The sequence below is a fragment of the Fistularia commersonii genome, chromosome 4 (genome assembly GCF_037954325.1).
Source record: "Fistularia commersonii isolate RoL2024-O1a breed Wild chromosome 4, RoL_Fcom_v1.0, whole genome shotgun sequence".
NCBI lineage: Eukaryota > Metazoa > Chordata > Actinopteri > Syngnathiformes > Fistulariidae > Fistularia > Fistularia commersonii.
The window spans coordinates 7,593,911-7,616,611 of record NC_141287.1 but is presented as its reverse complement, the minus strand read 5'-3'; the positions used below and the strand labels follow the sequence as shown (position 1 = coordinate 7,616,611).

At 43.3% G+C, this 22,701-nt stretch overlaps 2 protein-coding genes across 5 annotated transcripts in view; both read right to left on the bottom strand.

The window, feature by feature from the left end:
- The window catches only part of LOC147234534 (cyclic AMP receptor 1), a 66,537-nt gene extending 53,114 nt beyond the window's left edge, over positions 1-13,423 (bottom strand). For 3 of the 4 annotated variants that reach the window (XM_086145029.1, XM_086145031.1, XM_086145032.1), the window contains exons 1-7: positions 13,246-13,423; positions 11,039-11,091; positions 10,239-10,293; positions 6,377-6,433; positions 6,231-6,291; positions 4,323-4,410; positions 328-417 (exon numbers count right to left, since the gene is read on the bottom strand). In XM_086145029.1, the coding sequence (XP_086001155.1) occupies positions 328-417; positions 4,323-4,410; positions 6,231-6,291; positions 6,377-6,433; positions 10,239-10,293; positions 11,039-11,091; positions 13,246-13,326 (485 nt within the window). In that variant the 5' untranslated portion in view covers positions 13,327-13,423. The remainder of the gene's footprint in view (positions 1-327; positions 418-4,322; positions 4,411-6,230; positions 6,292-6,376; positions 6,434-10,238; positions 10,294-11,038; positions 11,092-13,245) is intronic. The other variant, XM_086145030.1, reaches the window with a different exon arrangement.
- A 1,934-nt stretch (positions 13,424-15,357) lies between these two features.
- Positions 15,358-17,351, bottom strand: LOC147234533 (mid1-interacting protein 1-B-like). Its single transcript, XM_086145033.1, has 2 exons — positions 17,210-17,351; positions 15,358-16,974 (listed from the first exon to the last, which is right to left on the bottom strand). The coding sequence occupies exon 2, from the start codon at positions 16,622-16,624 to the stop codon at positions 16,160-16,162; it is 465 nt and encodes a 154-aa protein (XP_086001159.1). The 5' UTR covers positions 16,625-16,974; positions 17,210-17,351; the 3' UTR covers positions 15,358-16,159.
- Between the last annotated feature and the right edge of the window lie 5,350 nt (positions 17,352-22,701).

Sequence of the window (22,701 nt, the reverse complement as noted above, 5' to 3'; positions counted from 1 at the left end):
TTAATATGCCAAGAGTGGAAAGAGAGAGCTGAGCCTGGAGATTAAGGCTCTGTCCCAATTTTCATTCCACCTCCTACTCTCCTTGGCCTCTTCCCCTCTTCCTCAACCCCTTAACCACCCTCCAAACAAATAATGCCTTTCCCATTCACCAAAAGAACTGAAGAGCAGGGCTTTCACTGTTTAAAGATAATTGCCAGTTTTTATAACATAAGGTCTTATGAGAGACAGAGCTTGTCTAGAGCTTGAATGAGGCCAGATCTTTGACCCTCCTTGAAGGAGCTGAGCTCAAAGAACAAGCGCTTTAGCTGGAAAGTTGGCTTTACTCACCACCAGGCTCCTGCTGGACCGTAGTATCCCGTGAGCAATGGGATAGAGGCCATGACCAGGGGAACCCCCCACGCCATCAGATGGTATAACCTGATAAAAGGGAGACATTTACGACATTGTGAGAATTGATACCTGGGACCTTTTCCTCGGAGGAGAAAATCAAAACAGTGAAATCGGAAATTTAATAAATTGGTTGGGCCATAAAGGCATTTTTAGGGGGGGTGACACAGTTGGTGAAATGCATTGCCTTTGCCTATAGAGGTCTTTCAGCCAAGGGTAGGACGGAGCGGTAACACAGGACAACCTTCAAAAACAGGATGTTCTCAACATCTCAACATGGTCATGCAGGCTGATGAAAATTAGTCTTCTTGAAAACTCATTATCAGCATCTGAATCCCTTTCTAAAATAAAAAAAGGGGATCTGGTTGTAAAACATTATGCATTTCCTGTCTACCAGCGGGTTGGGCACTGACTCATTGTATCTATTCAGCGGTATATTTCTTCTGCGTCAGACTCGAAAGACAATCGTGCTTGAAGAAGATCTGGTCACGTATAACTGACTTACAGCAGTTACATTTCTGAAATGACTTCCAGTATCCAGCAGCTACAGGTGCTACAAGAACAGGGTAAATTTTGCCTTTCTTGAGGATGGAACTTTAGGGGGTGATCTGATTATGTGCAACCAACTTACAACAGTGTTTTTCACTGTTGCATCTTGACACATGCCAAAATACAGAAATTGGATTGGATTGAAATAGGTGAAACACGTGACCAGTGGGTGGTGTGTGTTAATATTCGCTTGAGTTGTTGGAATTCCAACCAAATGATGAACAGAGAAAACATCTTACAATGTCAGGACAGGAGTTTGACTTTTTTCAGAGTGAATCATCAAATTTCAAAACAACCACATAGTGCGCTAAAAACTCAAAAGCTTTGCAATTCAGCTGCAACATTGTCCTTTCTATAAACTCACCAACCTTGTTCAGAATCGTGTAAGAATCCTGAGCAGTTGGTACAGAAGGACCCCAGGAAAAGGAAAATTGCAAACATAAAAAAATTGTTCTACCTTTTAGATTTAGATCACGGTTGGGGTCTATTTATTCGTAGCTCTTTGATGCTTGTTTACATGGCAATTAAAATTTTTTTCTATAAATTTCTTAAATTTCAGAACTATCCAGGTGACCTTTTTTCATTCTTGGGGTGCAACAGAAATATTTTATTACACCCCAGGACAAGACCCTTAATAGACGTAAATAATGATGAGAAACATACTAAAAGTGTGTCCAAAATTACCAGAGCTTTTGAGCATGTTAAGGGCTCTTTAAACTGCAATTAATTCAATAATGGAACAATTTATTCACATTCAAAAGTCCTTTGCACTGCTTGGTACCCTGGCTGTGATTACCCCCTGGCCATTGCTAGAGTTAATTTTCAGGGTAAGAGGTCTTTGTCCGAACCACAAACAGGAGCGTAAATATCCCTTTGCAGGAGGGCTGATTGAGAATTAGCGATGGAAAATATAACTATGTCAAAAAAATGACAAATTCTAAAAACATTAGTCTCACCTAACAAATGCGACTGAGTGTTTGAGTGAAAATGAGCATTTGTGTGTCCAAAAGAGGAGGAGTTTGTGCTTCGGTGTCAGTGGAGTCAGGCATCAATATTTGACAGAGTGAGCAGCATTGCCCGGTCAATAGAGTGGAAGTCCTGCCATGACTTCTCCTGAGTGTGGTCAATCGAGCAGAGGCAACGTGGCTGACAAACACTCAATCCCTTTTTGCCTTGTCACAGCCACATACCCACATATCCACGCACGCGCACAGCCACACACACACACACACACATGCGCATACACATGCACACACATGCAGAAAAACATGCACATGCAGTTTCTCCTTAACTTGGCACACTGTATTTCCCACCTCTTCCCCCATGTGATGGACAGCAGTGTGAATGTGTGGGAGGCGCTGAAGAAAAAAAAAAAGCGATCGCTGGTGGTTTAAATAGAACTGAGCGGTGGGTGGGAGAGAGAGACCTAGGACGTGCCTGGATCCGGATCCAGAGAGCACAGTGTGTGGTTATATCAAACTCAAGATGGAGCGTGGTACGAAGGGAAAAGGTACGAAAAGGGGCAAAGGAAATGGTGGAAAGGCAAAAAGAGAGGGCAATCAAGCAATTGACCAAGCAAGGGAGAAGAAGAAGCAAAGAAAGACGAGAAAGGGAATGAGTTTGTTTGTAGGAGGAGGAATATAAATGGCGGAATCATTGCTGCCATTCCCCGGAATGACTGCTGGTTGTAGGGGGGGAGAAGGGAGCGACGGCAGGGGGTTGAGGGGCTGGGTGGGGGGCTTGTCATGAAATCAATGTCGAGAGCTTGCAGGCCCGTAGACACATGGCAGCGCACACAGCACACACTCACAGTACTACGAGAGGGAGATGACGAGGTCCAGAGCACAGCGCAACATGGGCTTAATGAGGCACAGCAGGACTGCTGTGCGCTCCGGATTTCACACACCTGCATCTACACCCACACGTGCGCAGCAGACGCACACATGCAGGCTCACACAGAAAATACCTCACAAGGATTGCCGTAATTTCTCACCCCCACCCCTACCGCCCCCCACACACACACCACTGTGTCACCCCCCCCTCCTGTCTTCTGTTTCACTGATATTTCTCTGCCCCCAGCTCAAAACAGATTCGGAGAGCCTGATCCCCTCTTGCTTCAAACACACACACACACGCACACGCACACGCACACAAACACACATGTTCACACTCTCAAACGCATTTCCTATCCTCTCTTGCATCCACTTCAATCAGTCTTAGATCATTCAGCCTCCACTCTCCCTCGTCTCTAGAAATTTGTTCATTCATAAACCATCAGCCGGAGGTGTTGCAGACTGTGTGCCTGTAAGAGAGAGGATGGAAGGTTGAGTTGAGGGGCCGAGGGATAATTTTGAATGCATGCAGAGCCGACATATCCACCTGCCAAAAATAGTTACATGTATGGTCAATGCATTCAAGCCTCTAATGCGGTTCATTTCAATTTTCCTTATTAAGAATGTTTATTCTTCCTTTCACACTATATGTGACTGCCACATGCAAGCAACAGACTAATGCCCCCTCCCCCCACCTAAGTCTCTGGGGACCCATAAGAGGTGTGCGGATGATAAGATTAGCCGTTTTCGGACTCCAAAGAGGTTTGTTCCTTGTGCTCATAAAGCCATTTCAATCTGAGTTATACCTCTATTATAACCTCTGGCTTATTGCAAATAAATTCAGGGAAACTCCAGTAGGGGTGGGAGGAAAACCCTAATGCAGGGTGAGGAGGGGTATGCAAAACTAAAAACATCTGCAAAATTCAACCCCAGAAATACCACTTGACTTGGCAAACAGAACTGAAGCTAATATGTTAAAGCTACATGTTTTTTCGCCCACATCGTGCATTTTTAAAAATACACACATGCACGCGTGTATTTGCGTGTATCTGTTCATGGGCATGCACGCAAACACACAGACAGATTCACACCCTCATGGTGGAAAGTGCTCATGGGAGAATGAGTGACAGAAACACTGAGCCACAAAGCGTGAAGATGGGTGTACAACCCCCCCCACACACACACACACACATAGGCACACGCACGCACGCACACACACACACGCGCGCACACACACACACACACACAAGCTCACACTTAACGGCTGACACTCACTCCCTTTTCAATTAGAGCGTCGGCTGGCTGGAACAGAAAAGGAGGAGAAGGGGGAGGAGGAGGAGGAAGGAGGAAGGAGGAGGAGGAAGGGAGTGTGCTGTCAATGCTCTGCTGGGAAACACATGTTCTGGCAAACCAAACACATGCATACACACTCGTGGGGAAGTGGCCCCAACAAAACACTAGACATATACACATTCAAAGGAAGTCAACAAGGTTAACATATTGACATGAAATTACCTGTTTAGGGACACATGGGACAAAGAGTCTCTCACTCACATTTCATATCTGTTTGTGCTAATTTCTCTGACCAGGTTCAAGTACAGGTTCAGTGTTATGAGGCAAACCCAGGCCAAGGCGCTCCAGTCTGCAGAGAAACACGTGTAAAGAAAAACAGCAAGATCAAATTACAATCAGGTCCTCACCCAAAAAAACATATTCATCTAAGTGAGCGTAAAACACTCACACACACACACACACACACACACACACACGCGCGCGCGCGTGCACACACACACACACACACGCACACACACACACACGTATGACTGAGTGTGCCTTTGTATATGTTCCACTTTTTGATAAATGAATGCCCATTTTGCAGTAGTATGAGGGAAACCTGTAGCTTATGGTGATGGATGACACGGGGGAGCGCAGTGAGAGAGATAATGATGAACTGCGGAAGAGCACAGGGAGATAACGGAGGAGTCGGGGCGAGGGGGAAGAGAGCAGGGTTCGGGATGACAGTGGGGTCCAAAGTTACAGAGTGGACTTCAGTGAATGTGAAGACACTCAAAATAAAAGCAGAAATGTAAAGGGAGAAGGGGAAATAAATAGTATTTTTAAGCAAACAAGAAAGCTCACCTCCCATTTTCTGCCAACCCTCTTCCTCTGTGCATGTGCGTGTGTGTGAGCGTGCATGCGTGCGTGTGTGCGTGTAATGCCGTTGACAGGACAGGCAGGGCTGGTCGTCACAATGATGGATTTCTTGAACCACATACTCAGCTTACTCAGTTTCACACAGCGAAACCCCACATACACACACGCACCTCTTACACACAAGCAGCCATTGGGAATGCCGTGCAGCGACTAAGAAAGAAGGAGGCTGGCTCTCTATGTCATTATCACAATAAATCACTGTCATCGGTAAAGCAAATGCGTCTTACATAACAAAACAGCAGCCGAATCTTTGCATTAACATGACAACATACAGCTCCGTTTCAACACCAGTCCTGACCCTTTCTACATTTCTAAGTTTCAAACGCATTCCATAAAATTTTATTAGTCAGAGTTAAAAAAAGAGCCGTGTGGCTCCCACTAGATGCTTTGCAACAGAACAAAGTGCATCCAGCGCCAGCGTTTATGTACAACCGTTTGTCCACAGCATGAGGATCCTCATGATAAACCGCACTGACACGCACCAACCCTGCAGCACTAACTCACTGCCCATTACCCTGTATCCGCCTGAGTGTGAGTGTGCACGTGTGTTTGCCTGCGAGATCAATAAAGCAGCCCTCTTAAGGTGTCGCATTAGCACCAAGCTAAGAGTTGTAATGCTAATCAAGCTTAAAGTTGCTGAAGTTGGAAAAAGAGAACCAGGTTTAAAACACTTCTAGCAAAAACAATCGAAATCATAAAACAAACAAGTTTCCTCCTATTAAATGAGAAACTACTGTAACTGCCGAACACAGCGCAACGGCCTGGCTCTGTGATTGGAAGAAACGTATCTCATTAAAAAGGTGGGTTTCAAAATTCAAAGTATGATGAAACACAACAGTGTCTTGTTCAAAGGCAGAATTAGCATGTATGCAAGTGGCCAATAACATGCCGACACAGAGTTTATCTCTTAAGTGTTACCATCACCATGGGTGCAGTAATTTTGAGATAAGGGTGCAATTACTCCCAGATTATGTTTAACTAATGGAAGACTGCCCTTTAAAAGTTGTGTACCCACTGACTGGCAAATATCTTGCCATTCATGCATTAAGACAAACTGACTGAGTCAGAGAAACAACAGAAGGAAGAGCAACTACCCAAATAAAAAATGAAAAATAAATTCAGCAATCCATATAAGAAAATTGCCATAAACTCCCCGTAAAGTGCAAAAGTAAACATTTAACCACCAATGGAGATCTCCTCATTTCTGCTATAAAAAATTGTGACAGTGTTCATAAAGTTTTGTCTCACCAAAATACGTCAGCCACCAAGCCTGAAAGATGCAGAAAGATCCCTCTGGATGGGACTCGCCCTGAATTTGAAGTAAAACAGTATCAGAAACAAACATACAAAGAAGCAATCATGTTTGTTACGCAAAACAGACAAGCCTAACTTACCATGACATATGCTATGCTGTCAAAGAAGGCAGCTACAGTGAGGCTTAGGATCATCTTCTGCAAGGATACAATGAGAAAAGTCTCTATTCAGCATGCAGCTAACTTAATTGATACCTGAGACCAAACACAATCAGTTAACAACATTTTCATATAATTTAAAGATACCAAACGACATGAAAAAATAAAATAAAACTCAGTGTCAGCATGTTATGTCATCTGTCTGAGGGATTATGAAGAGGTAGATTATCTTGACAGTGTCAGAGATTGAAAACTGAAACCGATCCTTGGCAATTAGTTCTACGATCCCAAAAAAAACTGAAAGAAAACTGAATGCGGGTTTTCTTCTACAGGTGCGACAGAAAAGAACCTCACTGATAATCAGAAGCATTGAGAGACAGAAAAAGCATTTACTTTAATGGGGAGGTCTTTTACTCCTTATTTCAGATTTTTAATATCCCACAAATGGGGAAAAAACAAGGACAATTTGACAGGAGACTTAGCTAACACAAACATAGGCATGACATACTCATTATCGTTAATAAATATCAACATTAACGCTATACAACCAAAACTTCGCTACATTAACTATGACATTGTTTTGATGACAACCCACATGATGAAAAACACAAATGGACTTTGTTTTCCTTCACTCTGACGCAGGTCACCTTGGCCCACCTCGGGAGCTAGGCCCAGGGGTGTGGCTCAGTGATGAACACTTGTTGGCCGGGCCTGCCTGCAAACATGGGGGTCCAGCTGGGCTTAGCATGAAAGGACAAAGTAGGTTCCCCCTCCCATGGGTTCGTCATCCACAGGAGGCGCCAATGGAGTCAAGTGCAGGGTGAATTGGTTGGTGGTTGTGGCGTTCTGCTCCTGGGCTGCAGAGGCTTGTTACACCGACAAGGAATGACAGCTCTCTGGCTAGAACTGGTGTGCAAGGCTGAGAGGATTGGGAGAAGTGATGCCGCCATGCTGAAGAAGGAGTCCCATTGGGCCTTTCTGGGACTTTCTGGCCTGCGAGGCTCCGGAGTTGGTTGGTGGGTATACACAGTTTAAGTGGAAAGCAGCTATGAGGCAGACTTTGGTGTGGGAGGAGTTTGATGAAACTATGGAGAGTGACTTCTGGACCACTTCCAGGAGATTCTGGTCCACCATCATGTGGCTTACAAGGTGGAATCAGTGCACCGACAACAGTGAATTCAGTTGGGATGGGGTTTTGCAGACCACAATCTCACTGAAGTGCTCCCAATGAGGAGGCAGTCTTGGGACTCGGGGTGGCCTCCCCAATTTCTGGGACTTATGTTGCAAAGGTGGTGAAAAAGCTCTTCAGGGGTGCTAGACAGGAGGGTCTGTGATATTTGTCCAGGTTGCAGAACAGCGGACCTGTTCTACACCCTCAGAAAGTCCCATGCACACTCCAGGGTTTTTGGGAGTTTGACCACCCAGTCTTCAGTCTTCATTGGCTTGGAGAAAGCATTGGACCGTGTCTCTTTGGAAGTCCTGTGGGATGCTCCAGGAGGATGGGCTACTGGATTTGTGATAAGGACCATTTGGCCCCTGTGCCACCAATGTCACAGTCTGTTCCGCATTGTCAGCAGTAAGTTGTATTAGTTTCCTGTGAGGGTCAGATTCTGCCAGGGCCCCCTTCTATCACTGATTCTATTAATAATCTTCCTGTACAGAATTTCTAGGCACAATCAGGATGCTGCTGGCCTCAGACGTGGATCTCTGCTTGTTGCAGACGATGTGGTTCTGTTGGCTTCATCCAACTGTGATCTTTAGAGTAGGGTTGACGGCCCTCTCCTTGTTGGAGATCCTGATCCAAGTGGAGGACATCAAATATCTATGGTCTTGTTCACGAGTGAGGGAAAAATGGAGCGGGAATTCAACAAACGGATGGATGTGGAGTCAAAAATAATGCGGACTCTGCATCAGTCTGTTGTGGTAAAGAAGGCGCTGAGCAAAAGGTGAAGTTCTCAATTTACCACTCAATCCGCGTCCCTACCCTCATCTATGATCACAATGATCAAAAGCAGTGGCTAGTGACCAAAAGACCCATATCACTGAGGAAGGTGGCTGAAATGAGTTTCCTCCGAGATAGGTTGGGAAGCTTGGCTATCCAGGATGGGTTCAGAGTAGAGCCAGTAAATCTGCTCCCCCACTTCAAGAGGACCCAGATGAAGCTGCTCGGGTATCTGGTTGGGACGTCTCCAAGACACCTTCCTGGTGAGGTGTTCCAGGTATTTCCCTCCAGGAGGAGGAGGCCCGGGGGAAGAACCAGCAAGCGCTTGACAAACTGCCCAGGGAGACGGAAGTCTTGGTCTCTGCTTAGGTTGCTGTCTCTGTGTCCCGACCCCAGATAAGTGGGATAAGATGGATGGATGGATCGTTTTAATGGGACTCCAACTTGTAATTTGTAAGTCTCTTGAATTTCTCTTCAGAGCTTTTAATGTCAGTCCCTGCACTATAATTTGATATGGCTTGCTAGTTTCTAGTTTTTCCAGGTGCTTGGCGCCACCTCTGAATACACAGGACACAATTCATGAAAGTGAAGATGTTTATGGAGTAAGAAAAGAAAAATTAGCCCCTAACTATAGTGAGTCAGTCGGTCAGTGTAAAGCTTTCTCAACATGGTGTCTCTGAGCCAGTCATTGCCAAAATCTGCCGTTTTTACTTCATATTCTCAAGTCTCATCTTAATAATTTGAATGCACCAGTGTTGCGGAATTCTGTGAAATCAGTTGTGCTGAACACCACATATTTATGCATTCATGTGGTAAAAATGATAAGATATTGTTGAATGAAGTAATAAAATGCCCTGTCGAAGGATATTTTGAAGCTATGGTAAAACTATTTTAAATTTTGTGATATAACAGGAGTATTTCGGAGACCCTTTGAATTTGAAATACATGCAATTAAATACAAAAACGGATTCTACAACAAAACAAAACTGCTGAATTTACCAGTGCATTTTCATTCACATCAAGAGAAGGGAAAATTATGGATCAAACCCTGACAACCTTGCATATATGAAGTCCCAGGTGACAACTCTGAAAATGCCACAGAGGTAGGAATACATTCACTTAAAATGTGATGTTTCACATATAACGAAGAAAAAAAATACAGAGAAGCACAAATAAGACTCATGCTTTATCAATTTTTGTCTGACAATAACCTCGCTGAGGCAGGAGGTGGGGGAGGGGCTGGGCGACTGAAAGAGATCGCAGGAGGAACAGAGAACACTTTAGATTATTGACTGATGGATAACCTTTGCAAAGGGATGGAGGCAAGCAGGGGGTTTATGTGGTGTGAGCAGGAGGGGGAGGAGGAAGAAGAGCAGGAGGAAGCAGGGGCACTCTCTGTGACCTGGTCCAGAGGTAATAGGATCCATCAGAGCCCGGTGTTAAGCTGTCATTTACTTCAGATAAGGGGGATAACTTGGAGTGCCGCTTGACCTGACAGACTTGCAGGACCGGCTTCAAATACAAAAAAACAAGACCCACAATGCTGCAAACATGAACACTGAAGAACCGTTAGATTGGATGGAAGTTTATTGCTGGGGATGGGGAGGGGGGAGGGGGGTTGGAAAAAACGAATTAATGTTATTTAGCGCATATTTGTTTAATCAGTATAATGCAATCCTCTTCATCAGGAGAGGGAGAAAAGCACAAGACTGCAGTCATTATCACAAAACAACTATGAGTCAATTAGCTCAACAATTGATTAATCTGTGCATTTTAACTGGGTTCAATTATGCCAAGATTTGCCGTGGCTAATTGAACATACTTCCTGTGGCATCCAAGCAAAAAAAAAAAAAAACGCAACTAAAAAGTGTCAACATTTGGAACACTGGTGAGTAAATTTACCTGAGCCAGAGAGTGATACCTTCGTAGCAGCCAGATCACAAACAGCATGAAAACACTGTTGGGAGAGAAACAAGCGAGTTTTTTCTTTCTTTTTTTAAACCAGACATCTGAAGAGGCCTGACCAGACATTGCTCTAATGCTGATGCAATGGCTTGGCTCTACATGAGTGTGTCATGACAACTGTAACGATGATGAATCAAAAAAATGATGAATCCAATCTTTTTTTACAATAAAATAATTTACATGAAACCAATGTCTTTTAGATAGCAGCTGAGGAGGACAAACACCAGTAATATTGACAGAATGTCAGGTAGGAGCTTTCCAAATCATGATGTCCTAAAACGTTTCTGTTCTTTTGGCTGGTGATATGTTGAATGCATTACATCTCATTAGAGCATTTGGACTAATTCAACATCATTATGAATATTGCAGATGTTATTTATTGTCACTTAATTGAACAAATATGTCTGACAGGCTGTTGACACATAAGTTCAATACCAGGCAACGCATACTCGAACAAAACTAAATGAAGCTGGGTATTACATTTTTTACAAGAAGGGTATTTATCACTCCCCTTGAGCATTACATTTGTTTCGGAGCTAATAGACTTCCTCCAGAATTAAAGAGATTTATTTCAAATTCACTTGAATAGAAAATGTGACATGTTAAAAAGCAATATCACAGGGTATATGGTATGTCTATAGTATGCTCAACTATAACTGTGATATAAACTAAAACAAACATGAATAAGTCAGTACAAAGAATTATTTAAAAATAGATCATTTGAAGGTAATATTCACCATCCCATGAGGGAGAAGGTTCCTGTGGCTCGTTTTACCATTAATACTGTGACCTGTAAATGAAAAAAAATCATACATTCAGTGTACATGCTTTTTTGTGAATATTAAACAGTATTGCACTTATTGAAATGATGCTTTGCCAAAATAAGTGACTGAGCAGGCAGTTAAAATGATCTCAGTGCTGTTTGTGTGTGCTAAGTTGTCATTTAGAAAACTTAGCAAAGTTTCATTGTACCAACAAAACATCCATGTGTGTTTTTCATAAATGTAAGTTTTGTGTGCCTACCTGAACTTGACAAACTGATATGTAAGAGGAACTAAAGCCTTAAACTAAACCAACTTGAAAATGATCTGAGAGCTACTCAGAGAGAGACGAGAAAAACGAAGAACAAAAACAAAGGAATGATGAGAATGAACTATATGAGTACGCCATGTGCTGTGCACTCTGGGGAAACAAAGGGAGGCTGTGGCAGTCTTGTATTTGCATGGCATGAGGTATTTCTGCACAATCAGCTTTGCAATGTTGCTGCTGTGTATTTTTCCCCACACACAATGAATACCTCTTCATCGGCCTGATAACATTTATTTACCTCTGAAAAACATCGCAGTGAGCTGTGTGGTCCAAGGCAGATAAAAATAAAACAGAGCCTTATAGGAAGCATTTTTATTAAATATATCAAATGTATTTTTAACATTTATATAGAGTATTTACTGATTTGGAAAGAAATTGAGTATTTTTTGAAATAGATTTTAGAGGGGCCAACATTACAGTCAATCTTCAATTTGTCCCATACTCAATTTTTTAATAATGTTTACATAAACACATCCTAAATGAGCCAACAGGAGGGGCTTAAACACACCCTGCATTTTTAAATAAATATTTCATGCAAGGTGGACTGTCAACTGTTTGTTCTATCTTTGGTATAGGTTTTTTTTTCCGCCTGTGATATGTAAGGGGCACAGACACCTCCGTCATGGTATTCAAATGCACTTTTATTATAGGGGTTGATTCAACAGCAGTCTTCAGTTGACCAACAAGTAATTATGCAAATCCTGAGTAACTTATTTGGAAAATAAAGGAACAATACAAAAATGAAGACATAGGTCTCCTGGGCAAATCATCAGGGTGTGGAATCAGTATCACTTTCACATTAAACACTATTTACAGTCCTTGGAAGTTACCTAATGTGAAGATTACAGCATCCACTTCATGTGCTTTCAATGTTTTGTGGATATATTCTAGTTAATATTGTACAGCACCATATTGTAACGTGCTCCTGTTGGTGTGAACACAATAAGGAGAGACTCATAGCAGCATAAGGCCTTTGAAGGCAATATAGCAAACCATGACATTATAGTGACATGCCAGATGATTGCATGCCAAAAGATTTATAATACCTTGTTTATTACTTTGAGTCAACAGCAGGTAACTAATATACAAAAAATATATATGTGCATCCTTTTAAGAATAAACAAGAGTGGGGGCTCAAATGTTTGGAAGTCGTTTGTCTTGGATCACAGCACTGCTGACACAGGCTGTTAAGGTGCACATTTTACATGTGTGAGTGGCATGATAACAAAGAATAATCCTTGTATGCAGTGCATATGCAGTGGTAGTAAGATGATTGAGAACTTCTGAAGAAAAAAAAAGACACACTCCAAGAAAACACTCCAACTTGACCCAAGGTTTAAATATGATCATTGTCAATGAATACTATTGGAACATTTGTGAGCCACTTAAATGTAGGGTGTAACCCTAACCCTAAATGCCTATTTATGCACTTGCCACACATGGGCTCATGAAATTTCTCAGTCACCCAAATAAAAATTCTGACTGATTCAAGGTGACCAACTTCGAAATTTGCTCTTCTTTCGCACAAACTACTGGCTGCGTCTTCCTGGATAGCGGATACTCCAGCCTGACGCTTTTATAAGCAACACGATATATAACGAAAATATAACATGAAATTTAGGTGGTGAAAAACAAGTCAATGCCATAAGTGTAATGCCAGTTTTGACATTAAAGTTAAACAGTTAAATGAGCATCGACTTCGAAAAACCACTTGGCCTAAAAGCTGGCATGTAGCAATATTTTGGTTTGGGGAAAAAATGACAAAGCTGCGAAAGACAACAAATAGCGTCATTAAGCTAACTAGCTGATTATTTGGGAAGCTCAAGCTGAACTGGCAGTGGAGTTAGCTACTTACGCATCGATAGTCTTCCGAATGTGTATTAAAAAACACACAACGTGAGTCGTTACTATCTGACTTTAAATTTTCACTTTCCATTTTCCCCTCACGGTGACTTGAATAAAACAAAAAGACAACTTTATCTCCATTAATTTCAGGATGCGCTGTGGCTTTAGCTGTACTTCCTGTTTCTACTGTGCGCAAGGAAGGACAAAAAGGTTTGGAAGACGAGTACTTGTCGATGTCTACATGCTGTATTTCCTTTTTGGTATGTTTTTGTCCAAATTAATTAATTAACAAAATTTCCGATTCCCTTTTTTCCGTTTTATCTGACCTTCTTAGTGCAGCACCGAGTCATTTGTTTAATGAGGGTTTATAAAGCTTCCCAAATATTGTAATTTACCACATAAACTTGGAAAAACCCACCCCTTTCCCGTGCCTTGAAACATCCTTCATTGTGTTTTTAAATTTCTCTGAATTTTCAAGACAAACCAATAAAAGTTAAAACCGTGTGTTTTACAAGCTGGTCAGTAATTTGACTTTGCTTGTATAGTGTAAGTCTATAATACTGATAAAATCACAATAGCTTCTACTGCAATATCCTGCAGAGTACAATGCTTGTTATGTAGTCCCATCATGCATGCACTTGTGCTTAACTCTGATCTGAATCCCTTAAAAACAGTTGACTTCATTTGTTCGCTTCTTCACAACCCAAAAGGGCTCTGAGGTTCATACAACACATTTGCTTGTAACTTTACTGATCGCCTCTCCCGTTCATACGTTGACGTCGGTTTAAGGGTTGATGAACACTCCTAAAAATCAAGACAATTCATGTAAACTATCCGAGTTAAATAAACAGCCACAGGTTCTGGATCCTCAAGAAATCAAAGTATTCTATGATGACAATTAGACGGGAGATCATTGAATTAAAGACACATTTTACTATGACTAAAGTATCGTAAAATGTCCCGAGTGCTCACTGTTTTTGAAAATAACAAATTGTTCATCAGGTTTCGTAGTTACACTTTATCTTTTCTCATTAGGTGTTGGGTAGAAAGCAGGAAAGACCGGAAGTTTATGTTATTCCTGTATGACCTGTCACATAAATAGTACAGCTGCACCCATTTCCCTTTTCGGATTAATCGAACATTTTTTAAATCCCTTGCCAACTGAAGATTACAGATAAACTAAAACAACCAACAAACAAACTTCCTCAAAGTGGAAAAAAATGGAAATTCAAATAAATAATTGGATTCTTTGATTACACAGGGGCATATCTTTTTTCAAGTCCAGGTGAGAGAAAGGGAAGGGTGGAAAAAAACACTTTTGAAGTTTCATAGGTTCATTCTGAAAACAGGTTGATTCGCCTCACAGTTTGAGTGGTTTACACTTCAGAAGCTGAACTGACAACTGAAATTCCACACTGTGAAGGTAATTTTGCATCTACCCCTCCCTCTAAACACGACAGATGAAATTCAACACATATCTTTGGCCATCTTGTACCATACCTTCATGACCCAGATGTTTTTGTGGCAGAAACTAGGCCATTAATGTACCAAAAAAAAAACAACCATGCAAATAATTCAACTGTGCTCCAAGCACTTTTGGCCACTTAAGAGAAGGGGGAGCCGGCTAGGTAGGCGTTATAAAAACCAACCAGTGTTTTAAGCATTTGGAATTAATCCAGGCCGGATAAGTGGTATTGGAAATTAAGGTAAATCAACTGATAATTTATAACCTACTCTCAGGGTTCAGGTTGTGTCTGAGGCCTTAGCCATTCAAAATGAACTAAGAATCGAGAGCTGAAGGAACAAATGTAAGAAATGTTTCCAAGCAACAGAGAGGGCAATGCTATTTCAAATATGTTGCCCGTATATCCTGTAGAGCCAGATTTACCCCGCTATGATGATTATTGCCTTGCTTTAGCACCAGTTGAAAGAAACATGTATTCGCTATTCAAGCTGCAGCTAAAATCAATGACATAGAATAACGAGAATGTGCTGAAAGTTTCACCACCGATGATTTTAACAAGGATCAAGTCTAGTTGGAAAGGTAGAGTTTTGAAGATGTGTGATCATGACAATATATGCTGAATGGAGAAAAAGTAAGTAAAATACAAAACAAACAGAATAGGTTTGTGCAAAAGTTTATTTCAGCAACAAAGAATGTAGATACTAAAAGAAGGTACAGAAAATGCCAACAAAAGCACTTTCTTGTTTTGGCAGATGGGACATTCAAAATAATACCTTTAAAAACAGCAAAAGAACAACAAGTCTCATGGAAACCCTCATTATTCTGTACGAGAAAGAATTATCCGTCGCTTCCAGTTCATTGACCATGTAGGACGCCGGGAGATCATCGGCAGCTATTCCCAGCATCTGCCTCCTTCCTTCAGACATCATTTAAAGATACAGACACGTCAGAGAGGAAAGAGTGTGGTCATCGCGGACGAATCCATCCGAACACACTGACATCAGCACCGCGCAGAGGAAGTGACTCATCCCCCGGGAGCCAGTTCGGCGGAAACGTCCAAAAATTCATTCGGCACTCTTCTTCTTTGACTTTGAAATAACGTTTGGCTTTCAGACACACGGCGTGAGGTAATAAATTATTAAGTTATTATTATTAAATGCTTAAATATGTTCCACCCGTGTTTAAGCAAACACCGAGGAGTGCAAATATACCAGTTTTGGTGTCAAGTACCCAGATTCTTTCAGGACCAACACATCCAAAAATCGTAGCACAGGGCAGGCCAACACCTTGTGGACCATTTGACAGACAACAACAACAAAAAAAAAAAAAAAAGAAAAGAAATAAAAGCCGCCAGTTTCTCTACCATCCAAATGTTTGCCTTTAAATGTCATCAGTAGTAACAATAGCAGCAGCAAGCCGTTCAGCCAGTCCCAGAACGCTGCGTGGGCTTCAAGTGTCCTCAGATGCCAACTTCCTGCTTGTAGCGCTTGGTGAGAGAGTTGGCCTGCACCGTGAGCTTGGACAGCACCCCTTGCAGTCCGGTCAGGTGGTACTGGAACTGTTTCTGCAGGTCATCGTCCTCCTCGTCGTCGTCCTCGGACGACGAGACGGAGGAGGTGGAGGCGGACGAGTTCTTGCGTGTGATCCGCAGGCTCTCCTTGCGCATCTCGTCCGCCGCGGCGCAGCGGACCCCCCACTCGATGTCCCTGCGGATGGACTTGAGCAGCTGGTAGTAGCTGTACATGTCCCCCTCGTCCACGTCCGACTTTAGGGAGCTCATCTCGATGTCCTCGTCCAGCGGGACGTCCCGCAGCAGGCTTGGCACCATGACGGTCTGGTCCATGTTATTGACGGCTCCGATGAAGCGGTTCATGGCGTTGAACAGGGAGTTCTGGTTCGGCGTTTCGGGCAGCGACGACATCATTTTCGCAGGCGTCGGGTTTATCTCTCTCTCTCTTTTTCCTTCTCTCTCCTGGTTTTCGTCTCCCCGCCGAGTGTCCCGCTTTAATTCAGCCCTGATCGGCTTAAGAGAAGCGGCGGCTCGTCTGTTGCGCTGCGGAAAAGGATTGGCTGCCTTGTAAATCGTGCTAATCGGCTACGGTTTCTTGACTTCTCCCTCCGCCTTCGACAATGTGTGTACACTTGGGGAGTTTTCTGCAGGGCTGGCCAGAATGTGCGCTCTTATATAGCCAGGTGCAGACGCCGGTCGGGTGCGTTTCTCCTCAACCTGTTTGTCAAGTTCTTCCGCCGCTGATGAAACCGAAGCCGACCCACCTGGAATAACGCAGAGCAGAGGAAGACAGACAGAGTTGGCACGTCTACCGACGGGGAGTGGCTACAAATCGTGGCGAGCGTGGGTTCACCCGTCTCCCCCCGCAGTGGGAACAGATTGCCATCACTTGCTATATGCATAGCTGCGAACGCTAACAGCTTTATGCGCGCAATTACGCACAACAGCTGTCAGTCCGCCTTCGCTGCTCAACGACGTCTCATCCCCAACTTAACTCACCGTGTAATGTGGCACACCGCGTATGATTTATCTTCCGGTAAGAGGCTGGCTGCCATTACACCACATTCCCTGCCGATGAGACCTTGCGGCGGGCGAACAGGGTGAGGCCCCGAACCGAATATGAATATTCATAAGGCGAACCATCAGCCCATCAGTGTAGCCAATCAGAGGGCCGTTCCCTCCATCAGAGGCGGGACTAGTGGCGGCTCGACCAATAAGCGGGCCGCTGTTGGCCGGCATTCATAGAAAACCGAGAGACAACAAGTGGATTCTTGTCTCCCCATTGAGACCCGAGTTAAGCACATTTTCGTGTGAGCGAGGCTCAAATTCATGGATGTGAATTCTCAAATACTTGTGGAGGCACTGGGTCTGCGGCAGCTGCTGATGTGACATGATTTCCAGTACTTTAGTTGACGCAACCACCAGATTGGATGTTTATGCACGACACGGGCAGGCGTCGGCGGTAATGCGTCAGGCCTCGGCGCTTTCCCGCACCTCACCGAGATGCTTCTCACGCCATGTTTTCATTTGGGTCGTTTATGTCACACGTTCTCTCATTCACAAGGTCGATCTTTGGGTCCACGGTACAATTTGCTCGAGGAGAAATTACCCGCGCGCTTGTCTCAAATTGTCCCATTTCCCAAAGCTGATTTTTTTTTTAGAACGTTACAAGTCCGTCTCAGACAATTAGAATATTGTGATAAAGTTCTTTATCTTCTGTAACGCAATTACAAAAACAAAAATGTCATACATTCTGGATTCGTTACAAATCCACTGAAATATTGCAAGCCTTTTATTATTTTAATATTGCTGATTATGGCTGACATCTTAAGAAAACTCAAAAATTCTATCTCAAAATAGTAGAATATCATGAAAATGTAATGTTTGTTTTTTTAATTGCATTACAGAAGACAAAGAACTTTTATCACAATATTCTTATTTTCTGAGACTGTCCTGTATGTAGATGTAACTGGGGAGGTTGATGGCGAAGTGATCTAAGCTTTATTATGACCGGCTGTATACCATGGAGGCAGATGCAGGTGTAATCATAAGGCATGCATTATTAAATGTAAATGAATAAATAAAACATGTGAAAAGTACGAGGAGTAATTAGCCCTTGAAGCTTGAACAACCTGCAGTCCAGTAAACAGGACAATGTTTGGGACAAATATTAGGCCTTAGAATATACTGACTCAAGCTAAACGCCCAAGCACATAGCCAGAGGTGCTTAGTTTCTCTCCCGTTCCCTGCACTGTTCCTTGTTCAGGACCGTTTTAGAATTGTTACAGGAAATCATCAATAATTCCCAATTAGTGAAATGAGTGGTGAAGGAATCAGACTAATCGGCAAGACATCAGTGAGCATTTACAGCCTCATTTCTATTCTCTAGACTTACACTTATACGCTGTGCTCAAGTTCAACGACTGGCTCATTTAGACCGGCGCTGCGCGATTTAAACAACAGTTTGGAATCATTTAAAAATCATTTTCACGATGCACCGACATCTTCTCTCAGGATAACCTCTCTGTCTCTCTCTCTCTTGCTCCCACCTTGACGCGTGGCCTTGAATTATATAACCGGTGTTTATCAAGCCTAAGCCCTCGTCCCTCCCCCGTGGGAACTGATGCACAATCCACTCTTAGTTACCAGTAAGCAGGTCTCCACTGTAATTTGTTTTTAAGTGATCTGTAACATTTTGGGGGGTCTGCGATCCGTCCGCTTTATAATCCCTGATCTGAAATCCACGTCTGCAGATGTCTGGACTCAGGGATTGTGACCTTCCAGGAATTCAAGTGGGCAACGCCTGCAGCCTGGCAGCGTAATAAGGTGTCACCATCAGAACACACACCTCAGCTGAATATTATGTTTCCTTCCCTTGCCCTGGTCCCTTTACAGAATATTCTTTCCCCGACCATTAAAGAGGAGCAGTAAGTTAGTTTCAGGTCCTCCCGAGTGAAGGGGTGAACTGTAAAATCTGACAAGTCAGAGTGATTTACAAGAGTTTATGTAACACTGTACTTAAAAAGAGAGGTACATTTAATACCTGAAGCTATCTCAGCGGTAGGGAATCTATGGCTCGTGAGCCATATACGGCCCTTCCGGTGACGGCATATGGCTCCCAGACAACTTTGAGTTAAAAAAAAAATGTCACTTTGGAACTGATTTTAAAACGCTTGTGATATTTCTTCGTAAAACTGCGTCATTTTAAAGTAAACAAAAACTAGTTTCGAAGATAAATTTCAGGGATCACCCGTTGATTGGGTCGGGAACCAATAGCTTCCGAGCACGTCCGGGTCATGCTAAAGGTGAAGAAATTATTTTACCAGATAGCCAACTAGTTTATCCGCTTCAACCCATGTAACGGAAAAGATGGCGAAAAGAAAAAAAGACGATGATTACCGTGCATTCCAGGCTGCGTGGACGGAAGAATTTGTATTTGGATCTGCGCTATGTCTAATATGCAATGATAAAATTGCATCAATGAAACGGTCAAATATAAAGCTGTACTTTGAACAAATCCATGCAGCACCAGAGATTAAAAGTAAGACGTATGTAATCTATTATACATTAAAATACCATATGGCTCTCAATGAAATATAATTAGAAATATTTGGCTTTTATGGCTCTCCCAATCAAAAAGGTTCCTGACCCCCGAGCTAGCTTATATAGGGGGTCGATGATATGACACACTCAGAAACGCGCACACACACACACACACACATATATATATGTATATTTTAACCTATGGTGTGCTGTGTAGATAAACAGTCGAAAAAAACTATTCTAAATTTTTTAGGGACATTTTGAATCATTTATCCTCTACTTTATTGTTGAGTTCTGCTGATTATAAGAGTGTTTCCCAATTCAGACAGCAGTTTTGTTTCTTTTTGAATTGGAATTTACTGAGGAATTAAGAATAAAAAAATAAGAAGCGTTTTTTTATAATTCACGTGAGGACAGAGATATATACCAACAGGTTAGTTGACAAATCTAAGCTTGATTGTAAAACTTAATTCTAACAGTTGGATCTTCCTGTGAGTTTTTGAAGGGACGAGTTTCTACCTTTTTTTATATGCAGTAAAATGAGCTTGTAAAGCTTTGTCATGTTGCCTGGGTAATGCAATTACAGGACCAGGTGTGTCTGCGCTGTCTGTCTCCAGCGTTTCTTTAGCAACCAACGCCTGAAAACACACTAAAACAAACTGCTGTTGCAGCCAGCATCCAGCAGGACTCACTACTCTAACTATAGCTGCTGGTAAACAGGGGGGACTCCCACTCAAGACTACATCAGAAATAGTCCAACGTTCACACAGCGCACCGTGCAGTACACGCAGTGCTCGCTCTGAAATCTGAGCTTTGGCTGAGACGTGTTTTTCACTCTGTGGCCATCAACTAAATGTATTCTGGTTGGGAATCTAATCGTGTCAGAAGATTAAAATAGGCCAATGTTACACGGGGGAGATGAGTTTCGAGGAATTGCATAACAGACGGAGAAATCGGCACAGGAAGATGGCGCAAACGATACTCCACGCAAGTCATATATGGCAGCACGTCCTGTACCGCCGCATGAGCTAATGTGCAAAAAATTGTCGTTGGGCAAGAAACGGGGCATGTGAACACCCGACGGTAAAACCTGCTGGGCGAGTGTCTACCCGAGCCTACTTCTGCCTCTTGGTTTTTCTCAATCGTCTCTTTACATTCCGACACCGCCCCTACAACAACAACTCCAAGTTCAAATGAAGAATCTGTATCATTAGCCTCATAAAAGTAAAAATCCCAAAATGTTAAACGATCCCAAGTGTAAGCAAAAGAGTGACATTTAAAACGTACCTACAGGAACACTATGGTTCAAGATAAATGAGGCACTGTTGAAAGTATTTCCTCCCGGAATGTAGGCGAGCAGAGGTATAAAGCGCCATCAAGTTGTACTTACTTAGGTCCGTTGTTTGAGCAGAAACATTGAAGTACCCTGCTAAAGTAAAATCGATAAATTATTGTCATCCCAGGTAAACATTTATTCATACGTTATCCGTACCGCTTATTCTGCACTCTCTTTTGCTTTTCCCGGCTGTCGTTGGGCGAGCCGGCGACCAGTTGATCGCAGGGCCACATATAGAAACGAACAACCATTCACGTCTCCAATTCCACATGTCACACGGAGACAGCGGTGAGACCGGCGAAGCTGTGTGGTTCGGAGACCGCGGCAGTGAGGAAAAGACAAGAGGCAGAGCTGGAGGTAACAGAGATGAAGACGTTGAGGTTTCTTTTTGGGAGCGACGAGGACGGGTTGCATCGGGAACGAGTCCATCGGAGGGACAGCGCGTCAGATGTTTCAGAGAAGCCAGACTGGGATGGTTTGGATGTGTACGGATAGCGAATGTATTGGTAGAAGGATGCTAGGGTTGGAAGCCTAAAGAAAAAATTTATGGATGGAGGTCAAGAGGACATGAAGTTCATCTGCGTGAGAGAAGTATACGGAGAAAAGGGTTAGATCGAGAAGGTCAATTGGCTGTGGCGACCGCTGAAGGGAAAAGCAGAAAGACAACTATTTAACCTCTTGTTCACAAGTCAGGACAGTGAACCCACCACATGTGCTTGGACTGTGGGAGGAAACCCACGTGAACACGCGGGGAACACGCAAAGCGCACACGGAAAGGCCTCCAGTCGGAATCGACCCGGGGACCTTCTTGCTGAGAGGCGGAATAGCTCCCCGCTGTGCCACTGCGCCGTCCCACGAGTAAACAAAATTTGTTTTTGTAGATAGCGCAGATCATAACGTCGGAAACATGACGGACCATCTGCCTCCCCCGTGTGACATCAGCGGTTTAGCCCCCGTGTGAGGTTGAGGGAGCTCCCCTAAATAACCCCCCCACCAGCACCGGCAGCTCACGGCCTCTTTCACCGCTTTCCCCATACACAGCGTGTTTGCTTTGGGGGTGCCGGACAAACACAGGGAGACAAACAACTGTCCCTTTTCTTCTTCGTTGTCCTGGAAACGCGCATTCACACATGTATGCGCACACATTTACATGCAAGCACGTGGCAACACACACACACACACACACACAAACAGACCTTTCTGGATGTAGAACAGGAAGGTTGCATGATGATTAATGATGAATAATCATGACCGACATTATGCAGAAATAGTGGTGTACAATAGATTCACAGATATAATGGGATTATATCAACTTCGACCCACATCCCTCAATCATAAAAAAAAACTGGCGAGTATACTGCGTCATGGGCTACATCACAAGTGAAGCCATACACACACACACACACACACACACCCAAAAAAACACCAAACAACAACAACAGAGGGGCTCAGCTGATCCCAGATCCTGCCAGAAAGAAGCAGGTCAGCGGAACAAACGCGCAAGAGATCAGATAGAAACGACTCTGCTCTTCTATCTCCACGGGCTGTCAATCACGCACCCCCCCTCCAGCCCCACTCCCCCCCCCGCCATCCCTCAGACGACGCGTGTTGC

Bases quoted from the DNA above. Each gene is read 5' to 3' on its own strand.
- LOC147234533 (XM_086145033.1), bottom strand. From the start codon at position 16,624: ATGATGTCGTCGCTGCCCGAAACGCCGAACCAGAACTCCCTGTTCAAC.